The 18,850-nt window shown below is 32.3% G+C and overlaps 1 protein-coding gene across 1 annotated transcript in view; it reads right to left on the reverse strand.

Moving 5' to 3' along the window:
* The window catches only part of LOC118378524 (transcriptional coactivator YAP1-like), a 60,484-nt gene extending 46,854 nt beyond the window's left edge, over positions 1-13,630 (reverse strand). Inside the window, 2 exon segments of the mRNA XM_052504871.1 lie at positions 10,793-11,022; positions 12,911-13,630. Of these exon segments, the coding sequence (XP_052360831.1) occupies positions 10,793-11,022; positions 12,911-13,111 (431 nt within the window). The 5' untranslated portion in view covers positions 13,112-13,630.
* Positions 13,631-18,850: the final 5,220 nt, after the last annotated feature.

Consider the following 18,850-nt stretch of genomic DNA (forward strand, 5'->3'; position numbering starts at 1 on the left):
ATTCTATTCCCATGTATAAAGACATGTTATTCCCATCCCCATGTATAAAGACATGTTATTCCTATTCCCATGTATAAAGACATGTTATTCACATGTATAAAGACATGTTATTCCCATCCCCATGTATAAAGACATGTTATTCCCCATGTATAAAGACATGTTATTCCCATCCCCATGTATAAAGACATGTTATTCCCATCCCCATGTATAAAGACATGTTATTAAAGACCATCCCCATGTATAAAGACATGTTATTCCCATGTATCCCCATGTATAAAGACATGTTATTCCTATCCCCATGTATAAAGACATGTTATTTCCCCATGTATAAAGACATGTTATCCATCCCCATGTATAAAGACATGTTATTCCTATCCCCATGTATAAAGACATGTTATTCCTATCCCCATGTATAAAGACATGTTATTCCCATCCCCATGTATAAAGACATGTTATTCCTATCCCCATGTATAAAGACATGTTATTCCTATCCCCATGTATAAAGACATGTTATTCCTATCCCCATGTATAAAGACATGTTATTCCCATGTATAAAGACATGTTATTCCTATCCCCATGTATAAAGACATGTTATTCCTATCCCCATGTATAAAGACATGTTATTCCCATGTATAAAGACATGTTATTCCCATCCCCATGTATAAAGACATGTTATTCCCATCCCCATGTATAAAGACATGTTATTCCCATGTATAAAGACATGTTATTCCCATCCCCATGTATAAAGACATGTTATTCCTATCCCCATGTATAAAGACATGTTATTCCCATGTATAAAGACATGTTATTCCCATCCCCATGTATAAAGACATGTTATTCCCATCCCCATGTATAAAGACATGTTATTCCTATCCCCATGTATAAAGACATGTTATTCCCATCCCCATGTATAAAGACATGTTATTCCTATCCCCATGTATAAAGACATGTTATTCCCATCCCCATGTATAAAGACATGTTATTCCCATGTATAAAGACATGTTATTCCCATGTATAAAGACATGTTATTCCTATCCCCATGTATAAAGACATGTTATTCCTATCCCCATGTATAAAGACATGCTATTCCCATCCCCATGTATAAAGACATGTTATTCCCATCCCCATGTATAAAGACATGTTATTCCCATGTATAAAGACATGTTATTCCCATGTATAAAGACATGTTATTCCCATCCCCATGTATAAAGACATGTTATTCCCATGTATAAAGACATGTTATTCCTATCCCCATGTATAAAGACATGTTATTCCCATCCCCATGTATAAAGACATGTTATTCCCATGTATAAAGACATGTTATTCCCATATATAAAGACATGTTATTCCTATCCCCATGTATAAAGACATGTTATTCCCATCCCCATGTATAAAGACATGTTATTCCCATCCCCATGTATAAAGACATGTTATTCCCATGTATAAAGACATGTTATTCCTATCCCCATGTATAAAGACATGTTATTCCCATGTATAAAGACATGTTATTCCTATCCCCATGTATAAAGACATGTTATTCCCATCCCCATGTATAAAGACATGTTATTCCTATCCCCATGTATAAAGACATGTTATTCCCATGTATAAAGACATGTTATTCCCATCCCCATGTATAAAGACATGTTATTCCTATCCCCATGTATAAAGACATGTTATTCCCATGTATAAAGACATGTTATTCCTATCCCCATGTATAAAGACATGTTATTCCTATCCCCATGTATAAAGACATGTTATTCCCATCCCCATGTATAAAGACATGTTATTCCTATCCCCATGTATAAAGACATGTTATTCCTATCCCCATGTATAAAGACATGTTATTCCCATCCCCATGTATAAAGACATGTTATTCCCATGTATAAAGACATGTTATTCCATCCCCATGTATAAAGACATGTTATTCCCATCCCCATGTATAAAGACATGTTATTCCCATCCCCATGTATAAAGACATGTTATTCCCATCCCCATGTATAAAGACATGTTATTCCTATCCCCATGTATAAAGACATGTTATTCCCATGTATAAAGACATGTTATTCCCATCCCCATGTATAAAGACATGTTATTCCCATCCCCATGTATAAAGACATGTTATTCCTATCCCCATGTATAAAGACATGTTATTCCCATCCCCATGTATAAAGACATGTTATTCCCATGTATAAAAAGAAAGACATGTTATTCCCATGTATAAAGACATGTTAAAGAAAGACATGTTATTCCCATGTATAAAGACATGTTATTCCCATGTATAAAGACATGTTATTCCCATCCCCATGTATAAAGACATGTTATTCCCATCCCCATGTATAAAGACATGTTACATGTATAAAGTTATTCCCATGTATAAAGAAAGACATGTTATTCCCATGTATAAAGACATGTTATTCCCATCCCCATGTATAAAGACATGTTATTCCCATCCCCATGTATAAAGACATGTTATTCCCCATGTATAAAGACATGTTATTCCTATCCCCATGTATAAAGACATGTTATTCCTATCCCCATGTATAAAGACATGTTATTCCCATCCCCATGTATAAAGACATGTTATTCCTATCCCCATGTATAAAGACATGTTATTCCTATCCCCATGTATAAAGACATGTTATTCCCATGTATAAAGACATGTTATTCCTATCCCCATGTATAAAGACATGTTATTCCCATGTATAAAGACATGTTATTCCCATCCCCATGTATAAAGACATGTTATTCCTATCCCCATGTATAAAGACATGTTATTCCTATCCCCATGTATAAAGACATGTTATTCCTATCCCCATGTATAAAGACATGTTATTCCCATGTATAAAGACATGTTATTCCCATCCCCATGTATAAAGACATGTTATTCCCATCCCCATGTATAAAGACATGTTATTCCTATCCCCATGTATAAAGACATGTTATTCCTATCCCCATGTATAAAGACATGTTATTCCCATCCCCATGTATAAAGACATGTTATTCCCCATGTATAAAGACATGTTATTCCCATCCCCATGTATAAAGAGACATGTTATTCCATCCCCATGTATAAAGACATGTTATTCCCATGTATAAAGACCCCATGTATAAAGACATGTTATTCCCATGTATAAAGACATGTTATTCCCATGTATAAAGACATGTTATTCCCATGTATAAAGACATGTTATTCCTATCCCCATGTATAAAGACATGTTATCCCCATGTATAAGACATGTTATTCCCATCCCCATGTATAAAGACATGTTATCCCCATGTATAAAGACATGTTATTCCCATCCCCATGTATAAAGACATGTTATTCCCATGTATAAAGACATGTTATATCCCCATGTATAAAGACATGTTATTCCTATCCCCATGTATAAAGACATGTTATTCCCATGTATAAAGACATGTTATTCCCATCCCCATGTATAAAGACATGTTATTCCTATCCCCATGTATAAAGACATGTTATTCCTATCCCCATGTATAAAGACATGTTATTCCTATCCCCATGTATAAAGACATGTTATTCCCATCCCCATGTATAAAGACATGTTATTCCCATGTATAAAGACATGTTATTCCCATGTATAAAGACATGTTATTCCTATCCCCATGTATAAAGACATGTTATTCCCATGTATAAAGACATGTTATTCCTATCCCCATGTATAAAGACATGTTATTCCCATCCCCATGTATAAAGACATGTTATTCCTATCCCCATGTATAAAGACATGTTATTCCTATCCCCATGTATAAAGACATGTTATTCCCATGTATAAAGACATGTTATTCCCATGTATAAAGACATGTTATTCCTATCCCCATGTATAAAGACATGTTATTCCCATCCCCATGTATAAAGACATGTTATTCATCCCCATGTATAAAGACATGTTATTCCCATCCCCATGTATAAAGACATGTTATTCCCTATCCCCATGTATAAAGACATGTTATTCCCCATGTATAAAGACATGTTATTCCCCATGTATAAAGACCATCCCCATGTATAAAGACATGTTATTCCTATCCCCATGTATAAAGACATGTTATTCCCATCCCCATGTATAAAGACATGTTATTCCTATCCCCATGTATAAAGACATGTTATTCCCATGTATAAAGACATGTTATTCCCATCCCCATGTATAAAGACATGTTATTCCTATCCCCATGTATAAAGACATGTTATTCATCCCCATATAAAGACATGTTATTCCCCATGTATAAAGACATGTTATTCCCATCCCCATGTATAAAGACATGTTATTCCCATCCCCATGTATAAAGACATGTTATTCCCATGTATAAAGACATGTTATTCCTATCCCCATGTATAAAGACATGTTATTCCTATCCCCATGTATAAAGACATGTTATTCCTATCCCCATGTATAAAGACATGTTATCCCCATGTATAAAGACCATCCCCATGTATAAAGACATGTTATCCCCATGTATAAAGACATGTTATTCCCATCCCCATGTATAAAGACATGTTATTCCCATCCCCATGTATAAAGACATGTTATTCCCATCCCCATGTATAAAGACATGTTATTCCTATCCCCATGTATAAAGACATGTTATTCCTATCCCCATGTATAAAGACATGTTATTCCCCATGTATAAAGACATGTTATTTCCCCATGTATAAAGACATGTTATTCCCATCCCCATGTATAAAGACATGTTATTCCCATCCCCATGTATAAAGACATGTTATTCCCATGTATAAAGACATGTTATTCCCATCCATGTATAAAGACATGTTATTCCCATCCCCATGTATAAAGACATGTTATTCCTATCCCCATGTATAAAGACATGTTATTCCCATGTATAAAGACATGTTATTCCCATCCCCATGTATAAAGACATGTTATTCCTATCCCCATGTATAAAGACATGTTATTCCCATCCCCATGTATAAAGACATGTTATTCCCATGTATAAAGACATGTTATTCCTATCCCCATGTATAAAGACATGTTATTCCTATCCCCATGTATAAAGACATGTTATTCCTATCCCCATGTATAAAGACATGTTATTCCCATCCCCATGTATAAAGACATGTTATTCCTATCCCCATGTATAAAGACATGTTATTCCTATCCCCATGTATAAAGACATGTTATTCCTATCCCCATGTATAAAGACATGTTATTCCCATGTATAAAGACATGTTATTCCTATCCCCATGTATAAAGACATGTTATTCCCATCCCCATGTATAAAGACATGTTATTCCTATGTATAAAGACATGTTATTCCCATGTATAAAGACATGTTATTCCCATGTATAAAGACATGTTATTCCCATCCCCATGTATAAAGACATGTTATTCCTATCCCCATGTATAAAGACATGTTATTCCCATCCCCATGTATAAAGACATGTTATTCCCATCCCCATGTATAAAGACATGTTATTCCTATCCCCATGTATAAAGACATGTTATTCCTATCCCCATGTATAAAGACATGTTATTCCCATCCCCATGTATAAAGACATGTTATTCCCATGTTATCCCCATGTATAAAGACATGTTAATTCCCCATGTATAAAGACATGTTATTCCTATCCCCATGTATAAAGACATGTTATTCCTATCCCCATGTATAAAGACATGTTATTCCCATGTATAAAGACATGTTATTCCCATCCCCATGTATAAAGACATGTTATTCCCATCCCCATGTATAAAGACATGTTATTCATCCCCATGTATAAAGACATGTTATTCCCATCCCCATGTATAAAGACATGTTATTCCTATCCCCATGTATAAAGACATGTTATTCCTATCCCCATGTATAAAGACATGTTATTCCCATGTATAAATCCCCATGTATAAAGACATGTTATTCCTATCCCCATGTATAAAGACATGTTATTCCCATCCCCATGTATAAAGACATGTTATTCCTATCCCCATGTATAAAGACATGTTATTCCCATCCCCATGTATAAAGACATGTTATTCATCCCCATGTATAAAGACATGTTATTCCTATCCCCATGTATAAAGACATGTTATTCCCATCCCCATGTATAAAGACATGTTATTCCCATTCCCATGTATAAAGACATGTTATTCCTATCCCCATGTATAAAGACATGTTATTCCTATCCCCATGTATAAAGACATGTTATTCCCATCCCCATGTATAAAGACATGTTATTCCCATGTATAAAGACATGTTATTCCCATGTATAAAGACATGTTATTCCCATGTATAAAGACATGTTATTCCTATCCCCATGTATAAAGACATGTTATTCCTATCCCCATGTATAAAGACATGTTATTCCCATCCCCATGTATAAAGACATGTTATTCCTATCCCCATGTATAAAGACATGTTATTCCCATCCCCATGTATAAAGACATGTTATTCCCATGTATAAAGACATGTTATTCCCATGTATAAAGACATGTTATTCCCATCCCCATGTATAAAGACATGTTATTCCCATGTATAAAGACATGTTATTCCCATGTATAAAGACATGTTATTCCCATGTATAAAGACATGTTATTCCCATCCCCATGTATAAAGACATGTTATTCCTATTCCCATGTATAAAGACATGTTATTCCTATCCCCATGTATAAAGACATGTTATTCCTATCCCCATGTATAAAGACATGTTATTCCTATTCCCATGTATAAAGACATGTTATTCCTATCCCCATGTATAAAGACATGTTATTCCCATCCCCATGTATAAAGACATGTTATTCCTATCCCCATGTATAAAGACATGTTATTCCCATGTATAAAGACATGTTATTCCCATCCCCATGTATAAAGACATGTTATTCCTATCCCCATGTATAAAGACATGTTATTCCTATCCCCATGTATAAAGACATGTTATTCCTATCCCCATGTATAAAGACATGTTATTCCTATCCCCATGTATAAAGACATGTTATTCCCATCCCCATGTATAAAGACATGTTATTCCCATGTATAAAGACATGTTATTCCCATCCCCATGTATAAAGACATGTTATTCCCATCCCCATGTATAAAGACATGTTATTCCTATCCCCATGTATAAAGACATGTTATTCCTATCCCCATGTATAAAGACAGACATGTATAAAGACATGTTATTCCCATCCCCATGTATAAAGACATGTTATTCCCATCCCCATGTATAAAGACATGTTATTCCCATGTATAAAGACATGTTATTCCCATCCCCATGTATAAAGACATGTTATTCCCATGTATAAAGACATGTTATTCCCATGTATAAAGACATGTTATTCCTATCCCCATGTATAAAGACATGTTATTCCTATCCCCATGTATAAAGACATGTTATTCCTATCCCCATGTATAAAGACATGTTATTCCTATCCCCATGTATAAAGACATGTTATTCCCATCCCCATGTATAAAGACATGTTATTCCCATGTATAAAGACATGTTATTCCCATGTATAAAGACATGTTATTCCCATCCCCATGTATAAAGACATGTTATTCCTATCCCCATGTATAAAGACATGTTATTCCTATCCCCATGTATAAAGACATGTTATTCCCATCCCCATGTATAAAGACATGTTATTCCCATCCCCATGTATAAAGACATGCTATTCCTATTCCCATGTATAAAGACATGTTATTCCCATGTATAAAGACATGTTATTCCCATCCCCATGTATAAAGACATGTTATTCCTATGTATAAAGACATGTTATTCCCATGTATAAAGACATGTTATTCCCATGTATAAAGACATGTTATTCCCATCCCCATGTATAAAGACATGCTATTCCTATGTATAAAGACATGTTATTCCTATCCCCATGTATAAAGACATGTTATTCCTATCCCCATGTATAAAGACATGTTATTCCTATCCCCATGTATAAAGACATGTTATTCCTATCCCCATGTATAAAGACATGTTATTCCCATGTATAAAGACATGTTATTCCCCATGTATAAAGACATGTTATTCCCCATGTATAAAGACATGTTATTCCTATCCCCATGTATAAAGACATGTTATTCCTATCCCCATGTATAAAGACATGTTATTCCCATGTATAAAGACATGTTATTCCCATGTATAAAGACATGTTATTCCCATGTATAAAGACATGTTATTCCCATCCCCATGTATAAAGACATGTTATTCCCATGTATAAAGACATGTTATTCCCATCCCCATGTATAAAGACATGTTATTCCTATCCCCATGTATAAAGACATGTTATTCCTATCCCCATGTATAAAGACATGTTATTCCCATGTATAAAGACATGTTATTCCTATCCCCATGTATAAAGACATGTTATTCCCATGTATAAAGACATGTTATTCCCATGTATAAAGACATGTTATTCCCATGTATAAAGACATGTTATTCCTATCCCCATGTATAAAGACATGTTATTCCTATCCCCATGTATAAAGACATGTTATTCCCATCCCCATGTATAAAGACATGTTATTCCCATGTATAAAGACATGTTATTCCCATGTATAAAGACATGTTATTCCCATCCCCATGTATAAAGACATGCTATTCCTATCCCCATGTATAAAGACATGCTATTCCTATCCCCATTTACGCAAAAATTCTAAAGTTTAGGGTCACATAGAAATGTCCTTGTTTTTGAAAGAAAAGCATAAAATTGGTCAGAATTTCAGTGTAGACAATGTTAATGTTGTAAATGACTATTGTAGCTGGAAATGGCAGATTTTTTTTACGGAATATCTACATAGGCGTACAGAGGCCCATTATCAGCAACCATCACTCCTGTGTTCCAATGGCAGGTTGTGTTAGCTAATCCAAGTTTATAATTTTAAAGGACTAACTGATTATTAGAAAAGCCTTTTTTGCAATTATGTTAGCATAGCTGAAAACTGTTGTCCTGATTAAAGAAGCAATAAAACTGGCCTTCTTTAGACTAGTTGAGTATCTGGAGCATCAGCATTTGTTGGTTCGATTACAGGCTCAAAATGGCCAGAAACTAATACCTTTCTTCTGAAACTCTTCAGTCTATTCTTCTTCTCAGAAATGAAGGCTATTCCATGTGAGAAATTGGCAAGAAAATGAAGATCTTGTACAACGCTGTGTACAACACTCCCTTCACAAAACAATGCAAACTGGCTCTAACCAGAATAGAAAGAGTGGGCGGTGCACAACTGAGCAAGAGGACCAGTACATTAGTGTCTAGTTTGAGAACCAGACGTCTCACAAGTCCTCAACTGGCAGCTTCATGAAATAGTACCCGCAAAACACCAGTCGCAACGTAAACAGTGAAGAGGTGACTCCGGGATGCTGACCTTCTAGGCAGAGTTCTTCTGTCTAGTGTCTGTGTTCTTTTGCCCATCTTTTGCATATCTCAGACTGGCCAATAAAAATAAAATACTTTTTATTGGCCAGTCTGAGATATGGCTTTTTCTTTGCACCTCTGCCTAGAAGGCCAGCATCCCGGAGTCACCTCATCACTGTTGATGTTGAGACTGGTGTTTTGCGGATCTAGCGAAATGCTTGTGTTTCTAGCTCCAACAGTACAGTAATATCTAACTAATTTTTGTGTTCCTAGCTCCAACAGAGCAGTAATATCTAACTAAATACTTGTGTTCCTAGCTCCAGTAGTATCTAACTAAATGCGTGTGTTTCTAGCTCCAACAGTAATATCTAACTAATGCTTGTGTTCCTAGCTCCAACAGTAATATCTAACTAAATGCTTGTGTTCCTAGCTCCAACAGTGCAGTAGTATCTAACTAAATGCTTGTGTTCCTAGCTCCATCAGTACAGTAGTATCTAGCTAAATGCTTATGTTCCTGGCTCCAACAATAATATCTAACTAAATGCTTGTGTTCCTAGCTCCAACAGTACAGTAGTATCTAACTAAATGCTTGTGTTTCTAGCTCACACAGTGCAGTAATATCTAACTAAATGCTTGTGTTCCTAGCTCCAACATGCAGTAGTATCTAACTAAATGCTTGTGTTACTACTGCACTGTTGGAACTAGAATCTAACTAAATGCTTGTGTTCCTAGTTCCATCAGTGCAGTAATATCAAACTAAATGCTTGTGTTTCTAGCTCCAACAGTGCAGTAATATCTAACTAAATGCTTGTGTTCCAAGCTCCAACAGTAATATCTAACTAAATGCTTGTTTCTCGCTTCAACAGTGCAGTAATATCTAACTAAATGCTTGTGTTTCTTGCTCCAACAGTGCAGTAATATCTAACTAAATGCTCGTGTTTCTTGCTCCAACAGTGCAGTAATATCTAACTAAATGCTTGTGTTTCCAGCTCCAACAGTGCAGTAATATCTAACTAAACGCTCGTGTTTCTAGCGCCAACAGTGCAGTAATTTCTAACAATTCACAACAATACACACAAATCTAAAGAAAAATAATGGAGTTAAGAAATGTAAATATTTGGAGTGGCATTGCCTAAATACAGTCAAACAGAAGACAGTATTTACATATGAGATGAGCAAAGCAGCATATAAACTTTATTAAAGTGACCAGTGATTCCACGTCTATGTATATGGGGCAGCAGCCTCTAAGGTGCAGGGTTGAGTAACCGGGTGGAGGCCAGCTGGTGATGGCCGTTTAACAGTCTGATGGCCTTGAGATAGTAGCTGTTTTTCAGTCTCTCGATCCCTGCTTTGATGGAGAGCCCTGTGGTTGTGGGCAGTGCAGTTGACGCACCAGGCGGTGATACAACCAGAAAGGATGCAGCCTACATAGTGTGTTATTAAAGTGTTGTTTTTAAACTTACTTGAGGAAGTATCTCTGTCCAGAGGGGGTCTGAGCCACCTCCCAACCCGGGGGCAGGGGCATGTCATCTGGGATCTCATAGGACGACTGTCGGAGGTTTGATGGAGGCGCGCCCGCGGGGACCATGCCCGATAGGGGTGACACTGCCCCAAGCTGTAGAGAGGCCGGAGATGAGTGGGCACGCACATGGTGGGGGGCGAGGGCACCAGCCGTAACTGCATCTGTGCTAGCCTGGGTGGAGGTAGGAAGGAGAGGAGATGAAGAGGGGAGAGAGAGAAGGGAGAGAGAGAAGGGAGAGAGAGAAGGGAGAGAGAGAAGGGAGAGAGAGAAGGGAGAGAGAGAAGGGAGAGAGAGAAGGGAGAATACAGTTTACCAAGCTACCAGTTCCTTCACACTGGAATAAGTTACTATAAATATACTTTAATATTGTCTTGTTACACACAGTGTGTAATGGAAAGGTGTTTCTTGCATATCCCAACTACCCCTGAGACATCCACAGGGAGTGGGGTCACAGCCACGGTCACCGTTGTACAGTGTCCCTGGAGCAATTAGGGTTAAGTGCCTTGCTCACGGGCACATGGACAGACGTTTCACCTTGTCAGCTCGGGTATTCGAACCAGCAGCCTTTTGGTTACTGGCCCTCTAACCTCACGGCAACCTGCCGCCCCTAAAGCCAATAACAAAAATACAGTTTACTGAACTATAGTTACTTTGAAAAAGTAGTCCACTACACCCAAACTACTTTGTGAAAAATTATCATATATAAATCTAACATGTCACAGACAATTAAAAGAAGAGCTAACTTTTGGGGTTATATTTTAACAGAATGTATAATGTAGTCTAAACACAACAAGAATGTTTCAAGTGAGAATTAGGCAGGTCTGATGACAAAAAATAAAGGAAATGACTGACTACTTCACCCATATTTTATTATATTTCTGGAGAATAAAAAGTGGTTTGTAGTTCCAGTAGTTAGCTCTACCACTCCATGGCAACAACAAAAAGGCTATTAACTAGTGAACTACCACCAAGCTACTGTGAAATGTAGTTACATGTATAGTTAAACTACATGTAGGTCACTACTCACTTCAAAGTCATTATTTTAATGAATTATAGCCACGTTTTCTAAATAGAAAATAGTTTAATAAAGAAGCAGTTGTTCCATGCAATAAGAATAAACATGTTAGGTCATGAGCTTGAATAAACATGAATAACAAGTAGGAGACGTTTGATGGTGCTACTCATAGAGGCATAGGAGGAGAGGGGTGCTGCTGCATGCTGCTACAGCGAATCAGGGAAAACAACTGTGGAGTCCCGAAAGCCATTCCCCGACAAGTCTGCAAGTCAAACCCCGAATGCACACTGTTAGCTCAACTCTTTTACCAAAGATCAGAAACTAAAAAGAAGAAATTGTCAATAGGATTGAGTGATTCAAAAACCAGCATATGATTTTGTAACCGCTACATTGTTTCACAAACCGCGCTGGCAGCATCCACTTCTACACAAACGTATCTGTTGCTATTGAAGTAATTATAAGCCTACAGTCCATTTTTTGATTACAGACATTTTGTTCAAATTCACAAACATTACATTATTCATTTTAAGATTGATTAAAGGTGTATCTTTTATAGTGGTACTGTATATTAATAAGCTTATTTATGCAACGCAAAAAAATACAGATTTATTTATAAAATAACCCATATCACACTACAACTTGATGCAACCAGAACTTGTGTACTAACTTCAAATAACTATTTGTAAAAGTATAATACTGTAATCCATGCACACAGCACGCACTACTATAGTAATAACACTTTAAACGTTAATCAACAACTCCCTCAAAGGTTACCGTGCTCAGTTGTTGATTGGTCTGTATTTAGGAAATAGAAGATAACTTCTCAATCAGTTGAATTAGTTAAAGACATGCTCCTGAACTTTGGCGACTTTTAAATATGTTTTAAACCTCCCGCTTTTGTCTGGAGTTGTAGGACACTCCCGAGTAGTAACATGTGTGCGTAAGAGTAAAACGACACAAAAGGTTTTCCTCTACTAGTCAGTGAAGCGTCGGGGGCCTAGTAGGTGGGTTGTGTGTGTGTGAGGGTGGTCTCTAACGTCTTACTTGTCTGGAGTGGGACTTTGGCTCAGGCGGTTTGAAGAAGGAATCGGGTAGCTTTCTCATCCTCATGGGGACGGAGGCGGGGACGATTGTGTTTTTCGGGTTCATAACAGCGTTGAAAAGGGCCTCCAGATCAGTCTCCGAGTCTCCGCGGACATGGACTATCTGGTGACCGGCTGGAGGGTTGTGCTGGCTGGGATCCATGGTTATTCCAAAAACAATACAAAACGTATTTGCTCGAGAAAAAATGTCTATAAAAGATTCAAAGAGCCAAAATCAATGCAAAGTTTTCTTCAGAACGAAACTTGAAACCTCAAAATCATCCAACTTCCAAAAGTAAATTCTTCCAAAAGTAACTTCGATGAAGTTGTTAAATTATTGTGAATGTATTTTCTCCCAACAATATGGCTACGGGCTAACTATTGTAATCTCCGAAAAGTGTATTCTTCTTTCTGCTGTTTCGGAAAGACACACTAGCTAATATAACAACGTGCATATCTACCCAACTGTATCGGTAACTTTTTCAAAAAGAAACACAAAGAGAACAGCTAAAAACTTATCTTGAGCGAAACTCAAATAACTGCACAGATTAACTCTCGAGAGTTCACCGATTTTGCCATGAAACAGGAGTGACAGCGCGCATTGTAAATCATTGCCTTCTCACTGTTGTAAAGTTGAAGCTGACTTGGTTCTACACTCCAGGCAGGACATCCGACTCTGACTCATGTGATCTGAACCTCGGAATGGGCAGGGCTTGGGATCATTCACTGGGACAGAGAGCCTTTACAGAGACCACATCCCTCTCCTCTAGTGGGGAGAACTTTCTCTACAGCAACGTTTAATCAACTATTCTTACGACTGTGATTTAGATTTAATCTGGAGTGTTTTTGTGTCGGGAAACTTGTTCTGTTTCATTGTTATAGCAATTGAAATGCCATTGTATTGTCATGCCTTAGTAAATTATTAATAAACTATAGTCATGTCTTGGGAAATGATGAATCAACTATAGTTATGCCTTAATAAATGATGAATAAACTATAGATATTCATTAATAAATGAATAAATTATGAATCAACTATAGTTATGCCTTAATAAATGATGAATAAACTATAGTTATTCCTTAATAAATGAATAAATTATGAATAAACTATAGTTATTCCTTAATAAATGAATAAATGATGAATAAACTATAGTTATTCCTTAATAAATGAATAAATGATGAATCAACTATAGTTATTCCTTAATAAATGAATAAATGATGAATAAACTATAGTTATGCCTTAATAAATGAATAAATGATGAATAAACTATAGTTATGCCTTAATAAATGAATAAATGATGAATAAACTATAGTTATGCCTTAATAAATGAATAAATGATGAATAAACTATAGTTATTCCTTAATAAATGAATAAATGATGAATAAACTATAGTTATGCCTTAATAAATGATGAATAAACTATAGTTATAATAAATGAATAAATGATGAATAAACTATAGTTATTCCTTAATAAATGATGAATAACTATGAATAAATGATGAATAAACTATAGTTATGCCTTAATAAATGATGAATAAATAATAAAATAAATGATGAATAAACTATAGTTATTCCTTAATAAATGATGAATAAACTATAGTTATTCCTTAATAAATGAATAAATGACGAATAAACTATAGTTATGCCTTAATAAAATAAAACTATAGTTATTCCTTAATAAATGATGAATAAACTATAGTTATTCCTTAATAAATGAATAAATGATGAATAAACTATAGTTATGCCTTAATAAATGATGAATAAACTATAGTTATTCCTTAATAAATGAATAAATGATGAATAAACTATAGTTATTCCTTAATAAATGATGAATCAACTATAGTTATTCCTTAATAAATAATAAATGATGAATAAACTATAGTTATTCCTTAATAAATGATGAATCAACTATAGTTATTCCTTAATAAATGAATAAATGATGAATAAACTATAGTTATTCCTTAATAAATGATGAATCAACTATAGTTATTCCTTAATAAATGAATAAATGATGAATAAACTATAGTTATGCCTTAATAAATGATGAATAAACTATAGTTATTCCTTAATAAATGAATAAATGATGAATAAACTATAGTTATGCCTTAATAAATGAATAAATGATGAATAAACTATAGTTATTCCTTAATAAATAAAGAATCAACTATAGTTATGCCTTAATAAAATGAATAAATGTTATTCCTTAATAAATGAATAAACTATAGTTATGCCTTAATAAATGAATAAAGTATGAATAAATGTTATTCCTTAATAAATGATGAATAAACTATAGTTATTCCTTAATAAATGAATAAATGATGAATAAACTATAGTTATTCCTTAATAAATGAATAAACTATAGTTATTCCTTAATAAATGATGAATAAACTATGAATAAACTAATAAATGTGAATAGTTATTCCTTAATAAATGATGAATAAACTATAGTTATTCCTTAATAAATGAATAAATGATGAATAAACTATAGTTATTCCTTAATAAATGAATAAATGATGAAAAACTATAGTTATTCCTTAATAAATGATGAATAAACTATATTTATTCCTTAATAAATGAATAAATGATGAATAAACTATAGTTATGCCTTAATAAATGAATAAATGATGAATAAACTATAGTTATGCCTTAATAAATGAATACATGATGAATAAACTATAGTTATGCCTTAATAAATGAATAAATTATGAATAAACTATAGTTATGCCTTAATAAATGAATAAATGATGAATAAACTATAGTTATGCCTTAATAAATGAATAAATGATGAATAAACTATACTTATGCCTTAATAAATGAATAAATGATGAATAAACTATAGCTATTCCTTAATAAATGAATAAATGATGAATAAACTATAGTTATTCCTTAATAAATGAATAAATGATGAATCAACTATAGTTATGCCTTAATAAATTATGAATAAACTATAGTTATGCCTTAATAAATGATGAATCAACTATAGTTATTCCTTAATAAATGAATAAATGATGAATCAACTATAGTTATGCCTTAATAAATTAATAAATGATGAATAAACTATAGTTATTCCTTAATAAATGATGAATAAACTATAGTTATTCATTAATAAATGAATAAATGATGAATAAACTATAGTTATGCCTTAATAAATGATGAATAAACTATAGTTATTCCTTAATAAATGAATGAATTATGAATAAACTATAGTTATGCCTTAATAAATGAATAAATTATGAATAAACTATAGTTATGCCTTAATAAATTATGAATAAACTATAGTTATTCATTAATAAATTAATAAATGATGAAAAACTATAGTTATTCCTTAATAAATGATGAATCAACTATAGTTATTCCTTAATAAATGAATAAATGATGAATCAACTATAGTTATGCCTTAATAAATTATGAATAAACTATAGTTATTCATTAATAAATTAATAAATGATTAATAAACTATAGTTATGCCTTAATAAATGATGAATAAACTAGAGTTATATCCTTAATAAATGAATAAATGATGAATAAACTATAGTTATTCCTTAATAAATGAATAAATGATGAATCAACTATAGTTATGCCTTAATAAATGATGAATAAACTATAGTTATTCATTAATACATGAATAAATGATTAATAAACTATAGTTATGCCTTAATAAATGATGAATCAACTATAGTTATTCCTTAATAAATGAATAAATGATGAATCAACTATAGTTATGCCTTAATAAATTAATAAATGATGAATAAACTATAGTTATTCCTTAATAAAAGATGAATAAACTATGAATAAACTATAGTTATGCCTTAATAAATGAATAAATTATGAATAAACTATAGTCATGCCTTAATAAATGATGAATAAACTATAGTTATTCCTTAATAAATGATGAATCAACTATAGTTATTCCTTAATAAATGAATAAATGATGAATAAACTATAGTTATGCCTTAATAAATTATGAATAAACTATAGTTATTCATTAATAAATTAATAAATGATTAATAAACTATAGTTATGCCTTAATAAATGATGAATCAACTATAGTTATTCCTTAATAAATGAATAAATGATGAATCAACTATAGTTATGCCTTTATAAATTATGAATAAACTATAGTTATTCATTAATAAATTAATAAATGATTAATAAACTATAGTTATGCCTTAATAAATGATGAATCAACTATAGTTATTCCTTAATAAATGAATAAATGATGAATCAACTATAGTTATGCCTTAATAAATTAATAAATGATGAATAAACTATTATTATTCCTTAATAAATGATGAATAAACTATGAATAAACTATAGTTATGCCTTAATAAATGAATAAATTATGAATAAACTATAGTTATGCCTTAATAAATGATGAATAAACTATAGTTATTCCTTAATAAATGAATAAATGATGAATAAACTATAGTTATTCCTTAATAAATGAATAAATGATGAATAAACTATAGTTATTCCTTAATAAATGAATAAATGATGAATCAACTATAGTTATGCCTTAATAAATGAATAAATGATGAATAAACTATAGTTATTCCTTAATAAATGATGAATAAACTATAGTTATTCCTTAATAAATGATGAATAAACTATAGTTATTCCTTAATAAATGATGAATAAACTATAGTTATTCCTTAATAAATGAATAAATGTTGAATAAACTATAGTTATTCCTTAATAAATGAATAAATGATGAATAAACTATAGTTATTCCTTAATAAATGATGAATAAACTATAGTTATTCCTTAATAAATGAAGAATAAACTATAGTTATTCCTTAATAAATGAATAAATGATGAATAAACTATAGTTATTCCTTAATAAACGAATAAATTATGAATAAACTATAGTTATTCCTTAATAAATGAATAAATGATGAATAAACTATAGTTATGCCTTAATAAATGAATAAATGATGAATAAACTATAGTTATTCCTTAATAAATGAATAAATGATGAATCAACTATAGTTATGCCTTAATAAATTATGAATAAACTATAGTTATTCCTTAATAAATGAATAAATGATGAATAAACTATAGTTATGCCTTAATAAATGATGAATAAACTATAGTTATTCCTTAATAAATGAATAAATGATGAATAAACTATAGTTATTCCTTAATAAATGATGAATAAACTATAGTTATTCCTTAATAAATGAATAAATGATGAATAAACTATAGTTATTCCTTAATAAATGAATAAATGATGAATAAACTATAGTTATTCCTTAATAAATGATGAATAAACTATAGTTATTCATTAATAAATGAATAAATGATGAATCAACTATAGTTATGCCTTAATAAATGAATAAATGATGAATAAACTATAGTTATTCCTTAATAAATGATGAATAAACTATAGTTATTCCTTAATAAATGAATAAATGATGAATCAACTATAGTTATGCCTTAATAAATGATGAATCAACTATAGTTATTCCTTAATAAATGAATAAATGATGAATAAACTATAGTTATGCCTTAATAAATGATGAATAAACTATAGTTATTCCTTAATAAATGAATAAATTATGAATAAACTATAGTTATGCCTTAATAAATGATGAATAAACTATAGTTATTCCTTAATAAATGAATAAATTATGAATAAACTATAGTTATGCCTTAATAAATGAATAAATTATGAATAAACTATAGTTATGCCTTAATAAATGATGAATAAACTATAGTTATTCCTTAATAAATGAATAAATGATGAATAAACTATAGTTATGCCTTAATAAATGAATAAATGATGAATAAACTATAGTTATTCCTTAATAAATAAACGCCGCAGCCCGTCTGGTGTTCAACCTTCCCAAGTTCTCTCACGTCACCCCGCTCCTCCGCTCTCTGCACTGGCTTCCAGTTGAAGC

This window comes from Oncorhynchus keta, unplaced genomic scaffold (assembly GCF_023373465.1).
Source record: "Oncorhynchus keta strain PuntledgeMale-10-30-2019 unplaced genomic scaffold, Oket_V2 Un_contig_2079_pilon_pilon, whole genome shotgun sequence".
NCBI lineage: Eukaryota > Metazoa > Chordata > Actinopteri > Salmoniformes > Salmonidae > Oncorhynchus > Oncorhynchus keta.